Here is a 24,424-nt window from a genome sequence, read left to right as displayed (position 1 = left end):
GTTGTTATGATGGAAGTAGCCATTAGAAGATGTGATTATTAGGAGCACATGGTCAGCAACAAAACCCAATGAAGCTGTGGCATTCAAGCAATGAGTGATCAGTACTGACTGGCCCAAAGTGTTCCAAAAAAAACATTCCCCACACCATTACACTACCTCCACCGGCCTGGACTTTTGTCATAAAGCAGGTTGGGCCCATGAACTCATAATGTTGACACCAAATTCTGATCTGTGTGCCTCATTCAGCAGACCAGGCTATATTTTTCCAGGCCAAGTGGTCTTCTGCTTTTGTACCCCATCTGCTCCAAGATTTGGCAGGGTTTGCATTCTAAGATGCTTTTCTGCTCACCACAATAATACAAAGTGTATATCTGATGTTTTTTTTTTTCCTTTTTGCTCCATTCTGAGTAAACTCTAGAGACCTTTTATGTTTAAATATCCTAGAAAAACAGTAGTTATAGGAATACTCATACCAGTTAACCTGGGAATAACATCCAAGTCACAGTGAAAATCATTGAAGTCTTATAATTCTTTATTGTGTTATCTGAAAAGTACATAGCTTGAACCCCTCTGACCAGTATTTACATGATTGTAAATTTTTTGATGACACAGTGTTGCATTGTTACAATACATTCATGTATGGAGATGCTGCCACATTATTGGCTGATTAGATACCTGCAAGAATGAGTAAACATACTGGTTTTCCTATTAAAGTGTTCGGTAAGTCTATATCATTTTGGACAAACTAATATTGATTTTTGTGTATTGAGCTGGTCCTTAGGCTGGTTTGATTGGCCTTTGAGCTGTCCAATCATTCAATACATTTTAAAGAATCTTTTTTTTAGATCCCACTTTAAAATGTGAACATTGTTCTATGAGATTATAGTGAAAATCATGCTTATTTGTATCATCAAGCTATCACAAGCTAATTTTGGCACTTGTTCCTATTCAGCCAACCAGGATCATGAGCTCACACAGCAGATACAATGGACTTTGGTTTATTGCCTGCCTGAGTGTTAATGACACTCCATATGGTCTTTTCATCCACACTTACTTCTCCTTTCTGCTCTACAACAAAGAAGAGACCAACAGATGGAAGAAAAGGCCTTTTTGTAGCTGCTAGATCTCGTTTATAAATATATAGAGAGCGAATATATTTAACACAGCCATGTCTAGATATCATAAAGCAGCCATCGATGGGTATTTGGATCTGTTGAAGGAAGCCACTAGGAAAGACTTGAACACGCCTGATGAGGATGGAATGACGCCGACTCTCTGGGCCGCTTATCATGGCAGATTAGAGGCTCTGCAACTCATCTGCAGCAGGGGGTGAGATTTTATTAGGGCTTTCCATTTGGGGACATTTCTTAAAAGTATTAATAGCAAATTCTTGTTTTAATCTTTCTATGTTTTGGACTAATCAAAGCAAAATCACTATTGAATGGATAATCAAACAAAGTTGGTAATCATTAAAAAGAAAAAAGGGGTCCCTTACTAATTAAAACTCAGGTGTCTTTCGAAGTTACTGAAATTTCATTGACTAGAACAATGATGTGAATAGAATCCACTGGTTATAATCACTATTTATTTATATATCTATGAAATGAGACAGTGAGACAAGAAAACAGCGAAACCCTACATTCACATATTTAGCTTACAGCATCTTTAAACTTTTGCCCCATCAAATAAATGAATCTTTGCTCTTACATAGCACGTTGCTATTCCTATTTCAGCATTTGATATATCTGATTACTTTGGAGCAAAGGTTGGCATGATTACAAATTCGTCTTCTAAAACCTGTTGGAAAGCTGTAAACTTTACAACCAAACCTGACTGTAAAGTGACTGTACACATTGAACATTCAGTTTTTTAAAGTGGCAATACTTCAAACTAAAATATATATATATAGGGAATTAACCCTGTGATGTGGACAGATGTTATAGACCCACACAAGGTGTTACAGATACAGAGAAATCAACGTTGTTATGTGCATAGTTGGAGCGTGAATATGGACTTTTACTCTTAATGGATTACAGAGTAACTTATATCTGATGCTGTATTTTAGTCACACTATATCGACTATAATAAAGTAGGTGGCCTGGGCTTACAGCTACAGCTCTTCCTGGAATGTTAGATAGTGTTTGGCAGGTAATAATGTAATAAAACTGGTAAGGCAAAGACACTAGGGAAAGTGCCTAGATTAATAAACCCTCCCTAACTAACTAGGTGTGGGCTTTTATGGACTTTATGTAAATGAATCAAAAGACATTGATCAGATGTGACTACTTTACACTGGTTAGGACTAACTATAGTGGAGACTCGTCCATAGGGGCAATCCTATATGTTTTCAGCCATTCAGGAAAAGTAAATTTTCTTTTAGTGAGTGACCATTTATTTTTAAATGTAGCTGACAGATATAAGCCAATGTTCCATTCACTTGCTTATTTTTAGACACTGTGTAATAGGGATACAGCATGCACATGTCATTGCACTAGATGATCAGAAATGGGAACTGCAACAAGCTCTAATAGAGGCCAATTACTTCAATACTCCTTACTTGCTGTAGGCACCAGACAGGGACGTTTATGACAAATTTCCCAAATAAAGTGGAAGTGTAAGTGCAGAAAATGTTTCTGTGATGTGCAGAAACATTTCCATTGTAAGATGCTATATCACAAGATTGGGAAAATGCAATTGGTTTGGAAGGCATTATGGCTTGGATAAAGTCTAAACATCAGACAAAAAAAACAATAAAAGAAAAAAATATAATGTCTATTTTTGGAATATTGAGCAGGAAAGTTTGTTAAAACCTGGCAGCCCCCACGCATCGTCTATACTGCTTTACACTGTATATAAGGTCAAAGGGAGGCCCCTTAGGAGCCTAACCCAGGAGACTTAGGGCATGAAGCAGGGTTCAATGCCAATCCATAGCAGAGCACACACACACACACACACACACACACACACTACAGGCAATTTGGGAACAGCAATTAGCCTAATCTGCATGTCTTTGAATTGTGGGAGGAAACCAGAGTGCCCGGAGAAAACCCACAATGCACTAGGAAAACATGCAACCTCCATGCACACAGACTCGAGGCAGGAATTGAACCCTGACCCTGGAAGTGCAAGACAAGTGTGATCATAACTAATAATATGCCACTATAATGCCTGATTTGTCTGTGTCACTTGATGCACTGTGTAAATTAAAGATGTTTCATAGAAAAGATTTCTATCCATATTTGTGTATCTTCCAAAAGTATGATGAATAAAATTTTTTTCTGATTTTGCTTTGATTTTGTTACAGTGGCGATCCCAACAGAAGCGACATCTGGGGAAACACACCATTACACCATGCAGCCTCCAATGGTCATATGCATATCCTGAGCTTCCTGGTTAATTTCGGTGCCAACCTCTTTGCTATGGATAATGATTTCCACACGCCTATGGATGTTGCAGCATCTCGGGATCACATGAACTGCGTCCGCTTCCTAGACAATGCTGCTTCCCAGCAGACGATGCAGAACCCCAAAAATGTGGCAAATTTGAAGAAACAAGCAGTCAAAGACGCAGAACGGAAGGTAAAGGAATGTGAGAAGGTCAAAAAGAAGCACCAGAATAAGATGGACAAGATGTATGGTGGTGGCAGAGACTCTCTCTCTGAAGCCAGCACAGGTTCTAGCTCCAGCACAGGAACCACAAACAACTTAAATCAGCTCCTTGCTACAACCAAATTTGGGTCCATTAAAGGAACTCTCCAACGCAAGTTTGGAAAGAAGGACACCGTGTCGAAAAAAGAGAACGGGACAGCAGAAAAGCCAGAATTAGTGGATGTGTTCAATGAGCAGGATGAGAATGAAGAGGATGACGATGGAATGGAAGGATTTAGGGATGAAGATGATGCTGATGATGATGATGCAGATCAGGCAAAAGAATCCCTGTTTAAGAGGCCAGGCCTTGGAAACATGGTCTTCCGTAAGAACTTCTCCATGGAAATGGGAGTCGAACCAGACGAATTTCCTCTTGGTGACACAGAGGACCTGGGTTTCCTGGTCCGCAAGGAGGTGTTTGAAGCAGAGGAGGCAGGTCTAGATGATCAGACAGAGGAGGATTCGAAACTGCCTTGGAACCAGGAAGAGATTGGATTGGATGAGGATGAGGAGAGTTCACCCCTTCATTCATTCCTGACCTCTGTGAACTTACTAGACTTTGCCCCTGTGTTTATCCGTGAGAAGTTGGACCTGGAGGCCCTCATGCTATGCTCAGATGATGATCTAAAAAGCATCCGAATCCAGCTAGGGCCTCGCAAGAAGATTCTGGAGGCAGCAGCTAGAAGAAAGGCTGCTCTGGAATTACCTGGTGTAATGAAGGACACCTTTCTGTAATACCAAGTTGGCTGGGTATTTCAATAGACGCTTAGCTGAATTTGTTCTTTCCAAGCACTACCTGTCACCTCAGTCAGCTTAGAACATGAGCCTAAAAAATATAAAACATTTTGGCTATATTGCAAACCAAAGAGTCTTCATCATCTACTCAGTGTCTTTAACAAATACATTATTGTGCATATGTTTGTTCCATTATATCTTGCTTGCAAATAAATCTACCTTTTGCAAAATTTAAAAGCTATGAGTGTCATCTGTAATAGAATCTATACATTATTTTAGGGGACCATACATTAGGGACCAAGCACTATAGGGTGCACAGGACCCTCTTGTTTTCCCAAGGATTATTTTTTTTCCACCCTTTTGGACTTTCTGGGGGTCTTGAAAATTGCCAGACAGGTTGGAATCTGCTGCCATTAGGATGCCTGAGAGTTGTGTGGCACGGCGTCCTCAGGGGCCCTCACATGAGATTTTGCTGCAAAGCTCATACACACTTGCACGATTGCACATGAATCCCGGGACATTTAGAGCTAATTGAGCTGAACAGCTATCACACTGCATGTCATGGGCTCAACTCAATAGGAAGTCAGTTATTTTGGGTCGTTTGGGAAAATGCACCCAATGGATTTTGATATACTCTTCCTCGGGAATTTATACGATCGCCAGAAGCTGGCCCGATGTGATCTAAAGACATTGAGGATGTAAAGTTGTAAAGAGGTATTTTTGCTATCTCTAATGGGTCAGCCGTGATGATGCCTTAAACTTACACTAAAAAGTGATTAATAACTTTCTGTGTGACATTGAGTGACATTATATTCAGTGACATTTTTAGTGACATCACGTTCAGTGACATCACATTGATTAACATCATAATGTGATGCTTATAGGCTGCGGCCTATTGTACACACATACACATCACAAATGTTAACACTCACACACACACGCACGCACTCATATCGCACACATACATTCTTACACCTCTCTTTCACACACAGATACAAACACGCATCAACACACTCATACATCACAAATGTTAAGACTCACATACACAGCCATCTCTCACTCTCACACATGTACACGGAGACACACACCAGCTTTTCCCCTCTATACTACACACATACACATCAGAAATGTTAACACTCACACACACATCTCTCTCACACACGCACACACACATAGTTGACATGACTAATATTTAGGCCCCAAGCTGACATCAGCCTTATTTAGTGTGTGAAGTGTGCATGTTGTGGGGTGCACCCGTGCAGCAAGGGCTTTTTGTATGTCTAAACACGCTCAAATAACACACAGGTTGTGCGTGTGGCGTGTCCCCGGGTTGCTTGCAACTACATTTTGATATTGGATTCATTTATTCACATAAAAAAACAATGAAATACTATTCTGTAAGAAACCTCTGTGGTTTCAGACAAAAGAAACACCCCCTCCATAAAAAGGTATGCTACATCTTCCTATGTCACTCCAACCTCCTGCATGCCCTCCCTCACTACTCCTCTTGGGACTACCTTTTCCTTCAGCCTGGTAGCTCTATCTTTAACATTCTCCTCCCAGTACACTCCATATCCCTACTCTGCACATGCACAAACCATCTTATTCTGGCCCCTCTAACTTATCTTGACTATTCTTGTTATTTCCAAAGTCTATCACAGCATCTCCAGCTCTGCTTCCTGTCCTTTTGTCAGTTGCAACGTCTCCAGACCATACAACACTGCATTATATAAGTTAATTATCCTCTACTATTTTATGATTTGTTAACTTCATATTTTTGATCAATGTACTACTGCCAGTTCAGCATTCTACCAAAAACTGCTCTGCCTTATAGAGCTGGTCTTATGGCAGTCCCTTTGTCAGATGTGTCTAACAAATTGTGCAGAAAGACAGTTCGGACAGCAGCTGTTAATCCACATTTATATTAACATTTTACACTGCCAAATAGTTACAACTGAGACCCTTGTGGATTCAAGGGCCGTGCTTAGGAGCCCAAAGCTTGGCAGCACTGATATTTAAACATCTCAACCACTGAGTCACTGCTGCTATCTATACCATAGGCGTGCCTAATAAAATGGCCGATAAATGTAGAGAATAGATACCATGTATGTCATAGTTAGCATAAACAAAAATTGTGCTAAGCTGTGTTTAAATGAGCCCACGTGACCCTGTATAGCCAGTGAGTCAGCGGGAGTCAGTGGGTCAGTTAGTTCGCTTTCCGAGCCAGAGGCGGCGCTGTGGAGTCACGTGTGTTTACACCGAGCTTCTTTCTGCTGCAGGCGAAGAAGACATGGCGTCACGACTCAGAAACTGTCCGAGTTCGACAAATAAGGATTTTATTCTGTCTCTCTGAATAAATGGTGTTTTTCGGGTAAGTGTAACTTTGTGCTCTTAGGTGTGGAGAATTAAAACGAATCCTATATGCAGTAAAACTGTCAGGAGAAGCTGTTAGACACCTGCCGTTACCTCCCCCTTATATGGAGCAGGAGATTATACCAAAGCACACTAAATACAGAGCGTTCTAGAGGAAGTCTAGGAGATAGTTTACATTATTAATCCCTAACTGAAGGGATGTAACAGTAGGAATCAGCACGCTAATAATCTGATACAGGAGGGTTTGTTTATTACAGGTTTACTCTCTGTACACTGCATTATAACGGGTACTTACATCCTATAGTGTGTGTGTGTGTGTGGGGGGGGGGGGTAGAGAGAGAGTGTGTGTAGGATAGGGTAGAGTGTGTGTGTGTAGGATAGGGTAGAGTGTGTGTGTGTGTGTGTGTGTGTGTATATATGTAGGATAGGGTAGAGAGAGAGAGAGAGAGATTGTGTGTATGTGTAGGATAGGGTAGAAAGAGAGAGAGTGTGTGTGTAGGATAGGGTAGAGTGTGTGTGTGTAGGATAGGGTAGAGTGTGTGTGTGTGTGTGTGTGTGTGTATATATGTAGGATAGGGTAGAGAGAGAGAGAGAGAGAGTGTGTGTATGTGTAGGATAGGGTAGAAAGAGAGAGAGTGTGTGTGTAGGATAGGGTAGAGTGTGTGTGTGTGTGTGTGTGTGTGTGTGTGTGTGTGTAGGATAGGGTAGAGTGTGTGTGTGTGTGTGTGTGTATATATGTAGGATAGGGTAGAGAGAGAGAGAGAGAGAGTGTGTGTATGTGTAGGATAGGGTAGAAAGAGAGAGAGAGTGTGTGTGTAGGATAGGGTAGAGTGTGTGTGTGTAGGATAGGGAAGAGTGTGTGTGTGTAGGATAGGGTAGAGTGTGTGTGTGTGTGTGTGTGTGTTGGATAGGGTAGAGTGTGTGTGTGTGTGTGTGTGTGTGTGTGTGTAGGATAGGGTAGAGTGTGTGTGTGTGTGTAGGATAGGGTAGAGTGTGTGTGTGTGTGTGTGTGTGTGTGTGTGTAGGATAGGGTAGAGAGAGAGAGAGAGTGTGTGTGTGTAGGATAGGGTAGAGTGTGTGTGTGTGTAGGATAGGGTAGAGTGTGTGTGTAGGATAGGGTAGAGTGTGTGTGTGTGTGTGTGTGTAGGATAGGGTAGAGTGTGTGTGTGTGTAGGATAGGGTAGAGTGTGTGTGTGTGTGTGTGTGTGTGTGTGTGTAGGATAGGGTAGAGTGTGTGTGTGTGTGTGTGTGTGTGTGTAGGATAGGGTAGAGAGAGAGAGTGTGTGTGTGTAGGATAGGGTAGAGTGTGTGTGTGTAGGATAGGGTAGAGTGTGTGTGTGTTGGATAGGGTAGAGAGAGAGAGAGTGTGTGTGTGTAGGATAGGGTAGAGTGTGTGTGTAGGATAGGGTAGAGAGAGAGAGAGAGAGAGTGTGTGTGTGTGTAGGATAGGGTAGAGTGTGTGTGTAGGATAGGGTAGAGAGAGAGAGAGTGTGTGTGTGTAGGATAGGGTAGAGTGTGTGTGTAGGATAGGGTAGAAAGAGAGAGAGAGAGAGTGTGTGTGTGTAGGATAGGGTAGAGTGTGTGTGTAGGATAGGGTAGAGAGAGAGAGAGAGTGTGTGTGTAGGATAGGGTAGAGTGTGTGTGTAGGATAGGGTAGAGAGAGAGAGAGAGAGTGTGTGTGTAGGATAGGGTGAAGAGAGTGTGTGTGTAGGATAGGTTAGAGAGAGTGTGTGTGTAGGATAGGGTAGAGTGTGTGTATGCTTGATCTACGTTAAAAGAAAAATAGGTAAAACTAATAAAAAAGAAAATATTAAAAATAAAATAGAGTAAATAATAGAAATGTAATACATATTTAGCATGATAAAACTGAAATATAGTTGCAAGCAACAATGTGTGGGCCCAAGCACCCTGTGCTACCACCACCCCGGCACACCAAAAAGACAGCGGGCACAGTGGGCACATGCATTTAAAAGGGATATCCGAATACCATTATGACACAATTTTAGAAAAGGGGGGGATTTTATTTTTAGACCTTTAAAAAGCCCCAGATGCTGGAAAAAAGCATCACTCTGTGATGTCACTTTATGTGATGTCACTCTATGTGATGTCACTCTATGTGATGTCACTCTATGTGATGTCACTCTATGTGATGTCACTCTATGTGATGTCCCAGAGAAGGTTATTAACCACTTTTCTGCATAAGTTTAAGGCATCATCACAGCTGACTTATTTAAGAAATCGAAAATCCCTTTGTCAGTTGCATCAAATTCCCTTGGGGTGCACTTTGCAAATGGCACAAAATAACTGACTTCCTGTTGTGTTGAGCCAATGACATGCGAAAGTTCTTCAGCTCAATGAGCTCTAAATGTGTATTGGGTTTTGCGTGTATACATGCAAGTGTGTATGAGCTATGCAGCAAAATCTTGTGTGACTCTTGGGCATCCTAATGGCAGCAGATTCCAAGCCCCCAAAAAGCCAAAAAATGGTGGGGAAAAAACATAATCTGTGCTAGTTTCTAGTTATTGCTCATCGCTGGTGGAGTTTGTGACTGTTAGATGCAGACCTTTTTATTTACCACTGGAATTCACCACTGTTTTCATTATCGGAGTGTACATTCCACCTAGCGCTAATGCTAAGGAAGCGCTATGGGAACTGTATACAAAGATCAGTGAACTGCAAAATACACACCCGGATGGACTGTTTATTATTGCTGGAGATTTCAACCATGCAAATCTCAAGTCAGTGCTTCCTAGATTCCATCAGTATGTGGACTTTGCAACGAGAGGGGAAAACACGCTGGATCTTGTTTACACAAACATCCCCGGCGCATATCGGGCAGAGCCCCACCCCCACCTCGGCTACTCGGACCACATCTCTGTTATGCTAATTCCAGCATACAGATCACTCGTCAGGCGTTCAAAACCGGTTCTGAAGCAGGTGAAAACCTAGCCAGCAGGAGCCATCTCTGCTCTTCAGGACTGTTTCGAGAACACTGACTGGAACATGTTTAGGGAGGCTGCAACTTACGGTGACTTTACTGACTTGGAGGAGTACACGTCATCAGTGACCAGCTACATCAACAAGTGCACCGATGACGTCACTGTCTTCAAGAACATCATTTCACGTCCCAATCAGACACCGTGGATTACTGCGGAGGTGCATGCACTTCTGAGGACCCGAGACTCTGCCTTCAAAGCGGAAGACAAGGTGGCCCTTAGAAGAGCAAGGGCCAAACTTTCTCGGGCCATCAGAGAGGCGAAGCGCGCACACGCCCAGAGAATCCACAATCACTTCAGTGACAGCGGCGACACACGGCGCATGTGGCAGGGCTTACAAGCCATCACAAACTACAGGACGACATCACCTGCCTGTGACAGTGACGGCTCCCTCCCAGATGCGCTGAACAACTTCTACGCTCGGTTCGACAGGCAGAGCGACGTGGCAGCGAGGAAGACCACCCCTCCTCCGAACGACCAGGTGCTGTGTCTCACTACAGCGGATGTGAGGAAAACTCTACGCAGAGTCAAACCACGTAAAGCTGCTGGACCAGACAACAACTTAGGCAGAGTGCTCAGAGAATGTGCTGAACAGCTGGCAGATGTTCTCACAGACATCTTAAACATCTCTCTGAGCAGCACCGTTGTTCCATTGTGCTTCAAAGCCACCACCATCGTCCCCGTGCCCAAGAAGTCTACTGTGTCCTGTCTCAGTGACTACTGTCCCGTTGCACTTACACCCACCATCATGAAGTGCTTTGAGTGGCTCGTCATGAGACAAATCAAGACCCTGCTGCCCCACTCACTGGACCCACTGCAATTTGCGTACCGTCCTAACTGCTCAACGGACGATGCACCTGCACCTCCAGCACCACCACACTGAGCACTAGGGCCCCACAAGGCTGTGTGCTCAGTCCCCTGCTGTTCACACTGCTGACTCACGACTGTGTAGCAACACACAGTTCGAATCACATCATTAAGTTCGCTGATGACACAACCGTGGTGGGTCTCATTAGCAAGAACGACGAGTCAGCGTACAGAGAGGAAGTGCAGAGGCTAACGGACTGGTGTAACGACAACAACCTGTCTCTGAATGTTGACAAGACAAAGGAGATGGTTGTTGACTTCAGGAGGACACGAGGCGACCATTCCCTGCTGAGCATCAACGGCTCCTCTGTGGGAATCGTCGAAAGCACCAAATTCCTGGGTGTCCACCTAAAAAAGGAGCTCAGCTGGTCCCTCAACACCAGCTCCCTACACAAGAAAGCCCAACAGCGTCTTTTCTTTCTGAGAAGACTGAGGAAGGCCCAGCTTCCACCACCGATCCTGACCACCTTCTATAGAGGAACTATCGAGAGCATCCTGAGCGGCTGCATCACTGTCTAAATGCAAAACCCTACAGCGGATAGTGAGGACAGTGGAGAAGATCATCGGGGTTTCTCTTCCCTCTATTGAATACATCTACACCACACGCTGCATCCGCAAAGCCACCAGCATTGTGGCTGATCGGACACACCCCTCTCACACACACTTCACACTCCTGCAATCTGGCACACACATCCAGACTGTGCAACAGTTTTTTCCACAACCCATTCGTCTCCTCAACAAAAAGGGACTGAACTGATACATACACACACACACACACACACACACACACACACATAAATATCATCACTCAGCTAAACTCAACTACATTAAAACATTGAGACTGGACTGACTAATCAACACAAGTGCAGACACACTGACCTACACTACCAAACTATTGTACACACAAATCTGTAAATGCTTCACTGTTCATCTCTTTTGCACAATATTCATTACTTTTTGCACTAATTTCTCAATTCCTGCTGCTGTGTTTACTACCTTAACACCATATTTTATGTTCTGATATGTCGTTGTTGTCGCACCGTCACTTTGTTGTTGCTCGTTTGCACATTTGCACGTGCACTTAATGTTGTCTGTTGTCGGTAAAACCTGTAGATAGTCTTCCTTAGTAAGTTAGTTTTAGTTAGTTTTTGTTCATTTATGTTGTAATTTATGTTAGGACTATCTGTCTTGTCTCTGCTAGCCAGCTAACTAGGCCTCTTAGTTAGCTAGTTTAGCTTCTCTGTTAATTTACGTAGCACCTTGGTCCTGGAAGAACGTTGTTTCGTTTCACTGTGTGCTAACTGTATATGGTTGAAGTGAAAATAAAGCCTACTTGAACTTGAACTTGATAATCCTTAGGAAAACAATTGGGCCCTTTACACACTATGACAACATAGGGCAGGATTATGTGGTTAAATGGTTTCAATTAAATACCCAACGCTAAACCATGAAGAGCTTTAAAAACAAACAGTATGATTTTAAAATTGGTTCTAAAACGAACCCGAAGCAAGTGTCGTTCATGAAGAATTGGGGTAGTCAATTCTTGGTTCTTGGATGCACATCATCCGCATAACAGTGAAAGGTCAGGGCCATTATTTACTAAGCGGCTCAGAGTAGGAAATCGCTGCTAAATGACCAAAAATTCTCAGACGCCATTTTGGTCCTACTTTTAGAAGTAGGAGTAAGAGCTATTTATCAATGAAATCCCTCTTAATTCTCCACCAAAATGTAGGAGAGCTTCAGAGGTGTCCTAACTGGTAAGGGAAAATGGCGTTTAGGCAGAGATGCGTGCGGATGGGAGACTTGTTAGTAACACAGAGAGACATGGCACACAAAAAAAGGTTTTGATAGAAATGGAACTTGGTTAATATGGGCCCTGAATCCAGACTGAAATTTGCATTAGGGCTGATTGTTATTTAACTGTTCTTGTAGCTGAATAAAAACAACCTTTTCTAAAACCTTGGAAAGGAATGACAAATGTAAAACACTAGGTATCTTTTCTACGTGTCCTCAAGTGTTTCTGTTTCCATGTTGCAGACTGAAATAGCGACACAATGGAAATCATGGCTGCAAACATGCTAACAAGTTCCCCTGCCCCAGCCACGTTGCCCCCATCGCCATGTTTGGATGACACCAGTCCATCGCTCGGGACGTTGGACAGCGAAGACTATGTGTTCGTTGAGCCACGGCATCCTAACAAGGTCCTGGAAGGCTTGAACAGCTTGCGGCTTAACAACGCCTTTTGCGATGTGACGCTGTGCTGTGGGGGGCAGGAGTTCCCCTGTCATCGCATTGTCCTTGCCTCCTTCAGCTCCTACTTTCAGGTAAAGATCTTCATGTTGAATAAAATATTTCTGTCTGATGGAGCATTTCAGAATAATCCTTGTTTGAGTTGTTGCTCTTGTATTTTTTAAATATCGTAGGCTATGTTCTCCACTGACCTGATGGAGTCACGGCAGGAACGAGTGGCCATCAACGGTGTGGAGCCCCAGATGATCGGCATGCTTGTCAGCTATGCATACACTGCTGAGGTGGTAATCTCCAAGGCCAACGTCCAGGCCCTCCTGGCTGCAGCCAACCTGCTGGATGTCATGGCGGTGCGCGAGGCCTGCTGCAGGTTTATGGAGCGTCAGATGGACGAGATCAACTGTGTGGGCATCCACTGCTTTGCTGAGGCTCACTCGTGTAAAGAGCTGGAGCGTCGCAGCATGGAGTACATCCAGCAGCACTTTAGCACTGTGTCCAAACAGGTATTTTCTGCACCTGAAATTAGCTCTGCCCCTGTTTGAAACAAATACACACCTCTTCTCTCTTTTTACATGCCATCTCACAATGTATATGCAGTCCCGACAAAGGCAGTACATTTTACTTTCAAACATTAATCTGCAAACATTGAAGTTGATGTTTGTCATATTTCATGCAGGAGGAGTTTCTTTCACTGTGTGCCGATAAACTGACAGAGATTATCTCCAGTGATCATCTCAACGTGCCACAGGAGGAGACTGTGTTTGAGGCAGCCACACTCTGGTTGGAAAAGTGCTCTTCTCGCAGACAGACCTTTGAAAAGGTAAGCTAGAATATATATAAATAGGGGCCAGGGGTAGCTCAGTGGTTAAGGCATTGGACTACGGTTCAGAAGATCCTAGGTTCAAACCCCACAACCACCAAGTTGCCACTGTTGGGCTCTTGAGCAAGGCCCTTAACCCTCAACTGCTCAGATGTGTAATGAGATAAAAATGTAAGTCGCTCTGGATAAGAGTGTCTGCCAAATGCGTAAATGTAAATATAAATAAATAAATAAATATATATATATACACACACACTACCGTTCAAAAAAGTTTGGGGTCACCATGATGGTTCCTGATTTTTATTTCTTTCTACATTGTAAAGAAATGCTAAAGGCGTCCAAAAAATGCATTAATCTCCTTTGAACAGTTAATGGTGAGATGTGTCTGCTACTTATGCTCTGTAAAGACTTTGTTAATTGGTCATTTTTCAGGCTGATAACTCTAAATGAACTTCTCGTTTACGGCAGAGGTAGGTTTTGGTCTCGCCCTTCTGGGATGGCCTTCATGAGAGCCAGTTTCATTATGGTGCTTGACGGATTTTGCAAATGCACTTGACAATACTGTTCTTGCAAGAGCTTTTACAGAAAGGCTGACTGTGTGTCTTAAAATAACAACTGTGTTTTTGTTGTTGTTATGTAATTACCTAATTCCATATGTGTTATTTTATAGTTTTGAAATCCCCAGTATTGTTGTAGAATGTAGAAAATACATTAATAAACAAAAACAAAGAAATTTGCAAGTGACCCCAAACTTTTGAACGGTAGTGTGTGTGTGTATATATATGATTTGTCTGATATCTTTAAGCTTCATACATTGGCAAGAAAAAGTATGTAAACCTTTTGAAATTTCATGGTTTTCTGCATTCATTTGTCATAAAATGTGATCTAATCTTCACCTAAGAGCTTTCATGTCATTATTGAGAACAAACATAAAAACCTCTTGAGTTTTGCTAAGAAAATGAGTTTGGAGATGTAGACTGGAGCTGTTTTGACTGATGAAAAACTACTGAAACTTTTTGAGATTGCTCCATAGAAGAATACGCTAATGTCAGCCATGCCTGATGTTAACAAGTTATTAATTAATTCTAAGAGGTTCACTGTATTTTTGTGTTCCAGTCGGAAAAGGGTATTGTGTTATATACTGTAGTAATAGTATAGTATAGTAAGAAGTGTTAAAAAAACAACACAAGTCAGAGAGAGTTTGCTCTTGGTTTGTTGCTAGGTTGATGCGACCGGTGTAATGTCACCCTGCTGCTTGAGTGTATATGGAATTTATGATGTTAAGCTTGTAGAGGTCAGTTTCACCTGGCAGGACAGTGACATGTGGTCGATTACACAAGCATTGTTTAGCTTGCTGATGTCAGTTTGTACAAGGTCATCTCCACCAAACTGACTGTTAGCTTAGTTTACAGATGATACAGCTGCACTAGAACTTGTGTGTACATCTGCATTCATGGTCAAAAGAAACTACAGTGCTCTTTTTTTTTTTTTTTTATTTGTCACGGACTAAATAACAATTTTGTGCTTCTCACAAACTTCTATAAACGAACAAACAGGTGAAAACAGCAAAAGAATAAAAACATAAAAAAACAGTAGATGTAAAACAATATTCCGAAGCTAGCTAGGAAATAAAAATACAGTGCATTTCCAAAACATTTAATATTGTAAAAAAGTTCACTTTCTCACTTCACATTTCTTCTGGAATTGAATACCAAATATGCTACTCATATATTCTAGATTTGTTACATGTAAAACGAAATATTTCAAGACTTTGTTTTAATTTTTAACTGTTTTAATTTTAATATCGCAAGGCGATCAGCCTGTGGCGCTGCTGAGCACAGACTGTGTGCTCAGCAGCGTGTGCTTGTGTGCTTCACAGACTGTGAAAACCTCACACCTCTCCACTCTTCTTCCACACTCCGGGACCTAGTGTTAGGATTAGTTATTTCCAAATGAAATTAAACATTTACTTCCATCTAAAAAAAGGACTTTGGACACATTTCCTGAAGATGCCTGTGCATGGTGGCTCTTGATGTACGAACTCCAGCCTCATCCTCATTACATCCCGGTTGCTTATGCACGTTTTCCTACCATACTTCCAGTTAACATTTTATGCCAACTGTCAGGTCTCCAGTCTTCTCCATTCATGTCCTGAAAAAACTGAAAGGTACATGGTATTTATACTGTATGAACAGTAATTAAAAAATGTGGATTTTTCATGAGATGTTAGCTGTAACTGAAAATTAAAACGAGAGAGGCTTGAAACATTTAATTTTACATGTAATCAATCTAGAATGTATGATATTTTTTAAATTAACCCACAAAAGAAATGCAATGTAGTGTTTTCATAATAGTCAAATTTTTCAAGCTTCACTCTACACCTAGCAATTCAGTAACATGAATTCTCTCATGCTCTCACTTTGGTCTTTGTGAAGTTGAGAAATTGTTTTTGATGTCTGCTGCATGATCAGAAATGGGAGTTAGGGAAAGTATGTAGCAACAGAGCTGAGTTTTGGTGATCTAGAGTGTGTCGAATTATTAATATCAGTTTATGTTTGAAAGGTACTTGAACATATTCGGTTGCCTCTGATCAGCCCTTATTACATCCACGACGTGATTGAGTCTTTGGATGTAGTCAAGGAGTCTCAGAAGTGCCAGGAATTGATCTCTGAAGCCAAGGACTACCTTCTGCTTCAGGACCGCCGAGGAGAACTCTACAGCCGCAGGACTCGACCTCGCAGGGCCATGGGTACAATGAACGCACTCTCACGAGCTGACCGATTAATGCTTATCTGTAGAGCTGCTCCAGTGCAATTCACTCTAATAGTATAAATTGTGGCTTTTTGACACCTTTATCTTTATCACAGGCACAGCTGAGGTTATAGTGACAGTCGGAGGGGAGGATGATAAGGTCGTGCTCAGGAGTGTGGAGAGCTTTGACCCCATAACCAGTCAGTGGAAAAGCCTGGCTTGCCTTCCGTTTGCTGTGAGTAAGCACGGACTGGTGGTGTCGGGTGAGTGTGTAGTCTTTGTGTTACTTTTATTCTGGTCACTAGCTACATGAACATAAATAGTTTTTCTTCAGTCTAATTGTGATAAGATTGTTTAACTGTTTACACAGACACTAATTTGATAAGATTTATGTTTACATGATCGAAGCAATTCATCAGAATATAACTTTTTGACATGAGCAAAGAGGTTTTAGACCACTTTGCTCATGTGAAGTGTTTAAACTGCTATAAATGTAATAAAAGAAGAAGGGTTTTAGGTTACGGTAGGCTGGTGCAATATGATTAGTTACAAGACTTCAGTCTCCTCTATGATTGGTCAGCTGCTTTAGTACGTGTGAAATCCAGGCCAATCAGTGCCTCTTCCTTAGCCAAAGATAAAAGTGGATCAAAGTGTAAAGTAAACAAGTGGGGAGAGACGTTTGTTCTCGTTGACTTTATAGATCAAGAGTGGAGCAAAATTAAATTTAAAATAATTAAGTATAAAGTCAAATACGTTCTACATGTCATGACTTAGATTTAGTATAAAACAGTTATTCATGCATCTCACTCAGAACTGTTTTTACTTTGATTTTTAAGTACTATGAGTTATCTTGACTCTGTGCTGTGTGTGTGGTGCAGGTTCCATGCTTTATCTGGCTGGTGGTGAATTTCCAGATGGCTCGGCCAGCAGAGAGATGTGGCGCTATGACCCCTGCTTTGACTCATGGTTAGAGATGGCTCCTATGAATGTAGCTAGATCAGAATTAGGTAAGCCTGAGATGCATCACAGTAATTTAATTTGGCATACAGCAGTCGATTGACTGGCTTTTTTGACTGTGCTCTGATCGCTCTGGCTCTGTGCAGGTCTTGTAATGCTAGACGGATACGTGTTTGCAGTGGGCGGCTGGGAGGGCCGCTCTCGCCTCGACTCGGTTGAATGCTATAATCCGCACACTAACACGTGGCAGTTCATGGAGTCGGTCAAAATGGCTGTCACCAGTCCTGCCGTGGTTGCACTAGACGGACTGCTTTACGTCACAGGTAACGTCATGTGGCTGGATTTGTCAGAGGCAAGTAAGATGTTCAGGCTTCGATGCAAATCTCTGATCCCACCCTTAGGTGGTGCAGTTCTTGAAGATGGGGACGGAACCGATCTCGCGCAGGTCTACAATCCTAAAACACACGTGTGGGCAGAAGTGGCTCCGATGCAGATCGCCCGCTCGGGGTCTGCAGCCTGCACTCTGAAGGGCAAAATCTATGTTATAGGTAAAATGGTCTTTACAAGCTATTAATACGCAACATAGGCAAAAGAATATGAACACCTGACGATCACACGTCCAATTCCAGATTAAGTCCCACTTTGTTGTTATATCTGCCTTTTTTGTTTCCTAAACAAACACATTCAGGTGTGATGGCAAAGTGTCCACTGACCTTTGGCCATGTAGTGGACCATTAACTTTACAAAGACTCATACTATATTGCTTACTTCCTGTTTCTTCTTTCTGTTTGTTTTTTAAGGTGGATGGCATGCCTCAACAGAGAACACTGATAAAGTTGAATGTTATGACCCAAAGAGCAACAAGTGGACTATGTGCGCACCAATGAAGGAGCGACGTTATCGACCCGGAGTGGCAGTTGTGGATGGGAAAATCTATGTGTTAGGAGGAGAGGAGGGCTGGGACAGGTCAGACATGATGCCACCAGGATAATGTACCAAAATAAATGCCTAGGGGTCCCTTTATGTTTTTTTGCCACTGTTATTCAATAGTATAGAATATAGAAATGCAAAATATACCACATGCCCTGAGAGATGGGGAGTATATTTAAGTAAATACAGTTTGTTTTCAAAGTTTGAGAAAGGGTTGCAAGTTTTACAGATTTTTCTTAAATGATGGTTGAAAACCTAAACAATTGCTAATCGATTAATCATAAAATATCAATGGTAACAAGATATTTTATAAAAAAATTGCTTATTTTGAAAATCCTAGTATATCTATAAATAAATAAGAGTTTCAGCTCAAGAATACCCTATATATGTAATACATTAGAAAATTAAAATATTTGGAAAAAAGTTTAATATCGGAGACATATGGTGTCACACTCTAATCAGTTAACTTGACAAGTGTCCAGAAGACAAGGTAGAAAGACATGTGGTAGAAAAAGGTGCATCTGTTATGTATGTGTGTATACTTTTTTTCTCACAGAAACTCTCCTGTGAAACTCTTTAGACTCTCCTGTGCTTGCCTACTCTGTGCTCTATGGTTGCCAGGTCACAATCTGCTCCTTCCAATAATAATAACAATAAAATAAAAATAAAAATGGCCATATAATATAGATACTAGGAGTTACACAGGAGTAGTTCATCTATTTAATCACAAAAAATGGTATATTTGTTAATATTCCAAGACACGTTTTTTTCAGCCCATGGTGATGGAAAAATAACTACATTTTTCACGTACAGTAAAACTGCCCAAAGGGGACAAGATCAATTCTAAATGATCGTTTCTTTTCCAGAATGTAAAAATCCAGTTCAAACTTTTGAAATGCACTTGCACCCTCTTGTGGTATATACAGTAATACATATGCAAGCTCTGGTGCAACTTTTTCCAAAACATTTTATTACAGGTTAATAAACTGTTTTATTCAGTTAAATGTTTAACAGCCATCAATAAATAATTATTCATTTAAATCACTAATCTGAGACTCGTGGTAAATGCTTATATTCTGCCTTTTTTGTTAATTTAATTCAACATTTTCATTACAAATTATTTAATGGATAACCGCATAAGTAAAAACCTAAATCTTTTGAAATATTTACATATAATAAAAAACAAAAATGTCCTGTATCAGCATGATGTATATAAAAAAAAAATTTCGCATTGTATGTGGTACATATGATTAGTGCTTGTGTGTTGCTGCCACCTTGGATGACTGAAAACAGCCTTTTGTGTGTTGTATGTAGAACCCAATCCCCTACAATCCTATAAACTGTAAACGCTTTCTATTCCTCAGGTACCATGACACAATTGAGAGGTACTGCGACGAGACGGACAGCTGGGAAATTGTAGGTGAGATGCTAACAAGTCGTAGCTGGCTAAGCTGTGTCTCACTGCAGCTGAGGAAAGACTCCAGCGCTGCCAGACCCCCTGGCACCGCCGTAGAAGACGAGTTTTCTGTGGACTGATGGCATCTGGGTAACGATGTGGATTAATCCTCACACTCTGTGTGCCTTCCATGCCCAGCAAACACGGGTTGTGTGGAACATGCGTTAGAGAAGGCCACGAGTGAAGACTGTCCTTGATGTGTTCGCTGCTGCTGACTTTTTCATTTTGCAAAGGACATGCTTACAAACTGACGGGTTACTGGAAACTACTCATGTGCCAATGTCATGGAGTTCATGCACTGATTTAGATGGACGATTATATCTTGTGTAGCACAGTCTTGTGTATGTCATCCCCCTGGATGTGTGAAGACATTGATACAAGGTACCCTGTGAGCTCTGATCACCTCATGATGTGATGTGGTTTCTCCCTACTTATCTAACTGTGGAATATAAATGTATCGTATTTCGGTGGATTTCCTTATTTATTAGAGTTGTATGTTAAACATTGTAAAGAAGTGGGTTATTCTGTGTTGTTCAGCAGCCACTCTTGAATATAGATGAGATGGTACAAAAAAAAATTACAATACGTTTTCAGTCTGTGATATAAAATTATGACTATTATCGTATCACACGAATACATTTTGTACTTATAAAGTTAGACACATTAGATTAGCAGTGAGAAAACCACTAAAAACTTTGATATTGTTTAAAACGTTCCAGGCACTCACTGTTCCATAGTGGTGGCCAAAAGTATCCAGGCAAGTGAAATTTAATAATTTGATGACATCTCAAACAGAAATCTCAAAATTAACTTGAAAACTCCCTAGTTTAAGCCACTTTTGCGCAGATGTGGACACCCCAGCTTCAGAAAGTAAAGGTCCTGCCACATATTTTTTCTATCCATTTCCTAAACCAGATGATTCTAATTACTCCTCAGGCTTAAACTACTTAGTGACATCACCTGTTTTGTGCACAGGGAGAACTATAATGCATGGCATATGTTGTCTTAATATGTTTTGGCCACCACTGTAAATTAATTTTTTAAGACTCTATGTGCCATGTTCAAAGAATCTCAAGTAATACTAATGCATAAATTATTAAGAAGAAATGCATGTAATCTGGGTGGGTGAGTCCTACATTTTTATTCTAAATTTAATGTACAAGGTGTTGTAGCAATAAAGTGACCGTCCAGAAGACTTGTGTGTCACTTAACATGAAACACAAATCTAAAACATTTGTGAGTTGAATTTATCCTCAATCTCTGCAGAGAAATTCCTCACCAAAAAAAAAATGCAACTAAGACATCTGTAACTAATTGGACTTGTGATAGGTTTTTGTCTAGTTACTTAAATGCTACAGGAAAGTAAGTAAAGTTTTAATCTTTTTACACTATTAATGTTTAAAGAACAGTAAGTATCAGCATTTGTTTCAGGCACATACTTATTTCTAGTAGCGTTGTGTAATTTATTCAAATTACCAGCTGTAAGGTGTCTTATATGATATCTGTGAAATAATTCTATTATTGCTGCCTAATTTATGTTTCAATGCAAAATACTTTAAAGTCTATTAAAGATATTTAACAGCCACAGTTAATCCTTTGATCACCAGATGTGCACTTCATTAAACTCCTGTAAAAAATTGGTTTATTGAGGAGAAAGGCCTCAATAAGCTTCATTTTTTCCCATCACTGGTTTCTGCAACCTTAAACTATTGATATTTATGAAACCTGATGTATTCTTCTGTTTATTATTAACCTCAATTTTATTCTGCACAAAAACAGTGTAAATGAATGTTATGTCATTTATTACAATTGTGTGAAATCGTTTTCGCCCAAAAACTTAATGCGTAGTCACACATTTTACAAAAGTAAAAAAAAAAAGGCAACAAAACCAAATTTATGAAAATTTGCAATGTATACATAATTTTAAAGTAAACTGTATTGCCTAAATCGGCATCAAAAGTATTTAAATGAAAAACACCGGCATGTGTTTTTAAAGATGAACAAAAAAACAAGCTGAATGAATCAGACCAACAGTCTCTCAATGGCCATCTGGACCGACTGGATCTGAGGCTTCAGCTGTGAACCCTCCTTTATAGTGACTGAAGTAGCGATTACAGGCCGGGACACTCCACACGCTCGGCCCAAAGCCTGCTTGGAGCGCACAAACACGTATGGGACGTTCTTATCCTCGCACAGCAGTGGCAAATGAAGAATAATCTCCAGTGGCTCTGCATCAGCAGCCATCACTATGAACTCAGAGATCCCACGATTAAGAGTTTTGGTAGCTGAAACAAAAAGGGGGAAAAGTAAATTAGAACACATGAATTAGTACTATGGATTACCATTAAAATTTAACTCAGTCACTAATTACCCTGAAAACACAGTTACCGCTAGTCTCTAACATTAGCGTTTGTTTGGGAAGAATTTCATAACATTGTGGTAACATTCTCTGAGGGGTGTTCAAGACAAACCTGCACTCGTGATGGAATTTCTCATGAATTAAATCGTTAAACTGACAGAAGACTTTGAGTACAGTACGGTGGTGAGGCTCTTAGCCGCACTAAAGTAAGGCCTTTGATTGGTGCAAATAGTTTAAAGTGGCTGGGAGCCCATCGCAGTCATTCCTATGGACATTCATTGAGTTGAACACCTGATCCTTGAAAATCAGCATATATCCCATCACCAACTTGCAGAAAAAAGCATCTATCTCTGGAAACTGTACAAACAATCATTTACCAACACTAATCTACTCATCAGGGCCCAAGCATAGGGCAGCAGCATAATGACATCATCCTCATCACTATGATAGTGCTGATGTCAGTGTGTGAAGGGCTCTATTGTTTTTCTAAGGATTATTCTAAAAAAAAAAAAATTTCCTCCAGCATCTGGGCTTTTTTTGGGGGTCTTACCATACTCAAAAAGTCATAGAAATCGGCAGACAGGTTGCAATCTGCTGTCATTAGGATGTTTTCCTGCATAGCTTATACACACTTGCACTACAAATTCAAAACTGACCTAAATACCCTTTATATTGCATGTTATGGGCTCTACTCAAAAGGAAGCAAGTTATTTTGGATCATGTGAAAAATGTATTTAAAATTTGATACACTCCTCCTAGGGAATTTATACGATCGCCACCAAACCGGGCCTATCTGATCTTTAAGTGCATGTGCTGACTGTGCACACTGTCTTGAGGGTGATGGGTCAAGGTGCTTGGGCCCGCTTGTTGTTGCTTGCAACTATATTTCTTTAATTTTTTTAAAATAAAATTTTAAATGCTAAATAAATAAATAGTGGCAGACATCTAAATAAGAATTGTATAAAACGCAGGTCTTTGTCCAAGCAGTTTTTCACTTACTCACAGGTTCAGCCTGGAGTCAATGGAGCCTTTGTACTGTGGAAGGAAACTGGTGGAACCCTACTAAGCACGGGGAAAACATATACACACAGACCCGAAGCAAGAATCGAACGCAGACCCTGGAGAAACCTGGACAACTGCCTTGGAGCGCACCTTCAGGATCTGGGTTCGATTCCCACCTCCGGTCTATGTGCATGGAGTGTATGCTTGGTGGGTCTCCTCAGGGTACTCTTGGTTTCCTCCCACAGGCCAGAGACATACTGTAAATAGCCTGTAGTGTGTATGCGGATGTGTTTGCCCTGTGATAGAATGACATCCCATCCAGGGTGTACCTCGCCTCATACCCTAATAAACCCAATGTGTACAGAATAACGCGGTTATTGTGAGTACAAGTATTTTAGGGGACCTAAAATATTTATTGTATATTTATAAGATTAGTAACTTACCCTCATTAGCTCCTTTTCTCAGCTGTTTGTAGTTGGCGGCTTGTTGCACCAAATCCAGGATGGTTTTAGTTAAAGTGGCGTCAGCCAGAGGATACGCCTTTGGGTTGACTTCTGGTTCGGTCTGAAAAGGATTCAACAGATTTATTTAAATAAATTAAAAATGTATGTGATGCAGATCTATTCTCAGGTGTTTACTGAACTGCACAGAATGTATTACAGGGAGCGAAGTGCTTCTCTCCAGTTCAGTCAACGTACCTCTGGTACACGCATGTCATTTTATAGGATCTGCTTTGCTGTTTAACTAGTTACAATAAATACCTCAGAGCCTGTGGGCGGTAAAGTTTCACACGCAGCAGGGAAACACTCCGCTTACCATGATTCCTGTCTGAGAATAAAGCTTCTTCGGATAAGTAGTCCTCTCGGCGTGTGCTTCACGGAGGACAAAAAACTAATTTGAAAAAAAAAAAAAAAAGTTAAGAAGAATTACTCCGCACGTTTTTTTTCCTTTTCTTTTAACTAACCGCGATTTGTTTAGCTTTAGCACTATCGTTTACACGCGGAAACTCTCGACTTCTTCTATGTAGTCTACACTATGTGTTCACTGAGCGGTTCGTAAACACTGACTACTAGCGGAGGACCCTGGTATTGCACAGTTGATAATTTTTTTTACTCGTTAAACTCGGCAAAACTACTGGGTTTTTTTCCAGAAAGCTTGGTTAACTTACCATTTGGTTAATCTTAACCTCTGGGTTGATTAACCCCGGTAAGTTTAATCAACACTCTACTGGTTACCCAGAGTTAGTGCGCGTGCACGGTGCATTAATAAAGACATTTTCAATAG

The 24,424-nt window shown here is 41.0% G+C and overlaps 3 protein-coding genes across 3 annotated transcripts; 2 read left to right on the top strand and 1 right to left on the bottom strand.

Annotated features, from left to right (window-relative positions):
- Positions 1-1,025: 1,025 nt before the first annotated feature.
- Positions 1,026-4,596, top strand: anks4b (ankyrin repeat and sterile alpha motif domain containing 4B). Its single transcript, XM_053515184.1, has 2 exons — positions 1,026-1,329; positions 3,305-4,596. Exons 1-2 carry the CDS (start codon positions 1,169-1,171, stop codon positions 4,380-4,382), a joined length of 1,239 nt encoding a protein of 412 aa, XP_053371159.1. The 5' UTR covers positions 1,026-1,168; the 3' UTR covers positions 4,383-4,596.
- Positions 4,597-6,648: 2,052 nt separating this feature from the next.
- Positions 6,649-20,972, top strand: si:ch211-256e16.3 (kelch-like protein 20). Its single transcript, XM_053514923.1, has 11 exons — positions 6,649-6,753; positions 12,656-12,942; positions 13,042-13,368; positions 13,542-13,685; positions 16,248-16,434; positions 16,553-16,699; positions 17,315-17,443; positions 17,540-17,716; positions 17,795-17,941; positions 18,194-18,359; positions 19,688-20,972. The coding sequence occupies exons 2-11, from the start codon at positions 12,673-12,675 to the stop codon at positions 19,857-19,859; spliced, it is 1,866 nt and encodes a 621-aa protein (XP_053370898.1). The 5' UTR covers positions 6,649-6,753; positions 12,656-12,672; the 3' UTR covers positions 19,860-20,972.
- Positions 20,973-21,564: 592 nt separating this feature from the next.
- LOC128544663 (NHP2-like protein 1) lies at positions 21,565-24,161 on the bottom strand. The gene is made up of 3 exons (XM_053514924.1): positions 23,957-24,161; positions 23,584-23,704; positions 21,565-22,064 (listed from the first exon to the last, which is right to left on the bottom strand). Exons 1-3 carry the CDS (start codon positions 23,957-23,959, stop codon positions 21,802-21,804), a joined length of 387 nt encoding a protein of 128 aa, XP_053370899.1. The 5' UTR covers positions 23,960-24,161; the 3' UTR covers positions 21,565-21,801.
- Between the last annotated feature and the right edge of the window lie 263 nt (positions 24,162-24,424).

Source organism: Clarias gariepinus, chromosome 16, assembly GCF_024256425.1.
Source record: "Clarias gariepinus isolate MV-2021 ecotype Netherlands chromosome 16, CGAR_prim_01v2, whole genome shotgun sequence".
In the NCBI taxonomy this organism is placed as follows: Eukaryota; Metazoa; Chordata; class Actinopteri; order Siluriformes; family Clariidae; genus Clarias; species Clarias gariepinus.
The sequence above is the reverse complement of the archived record's forward strand: the minus strand, read 5'-3'. Positions and strand labels throughout refer to the sequence as shown.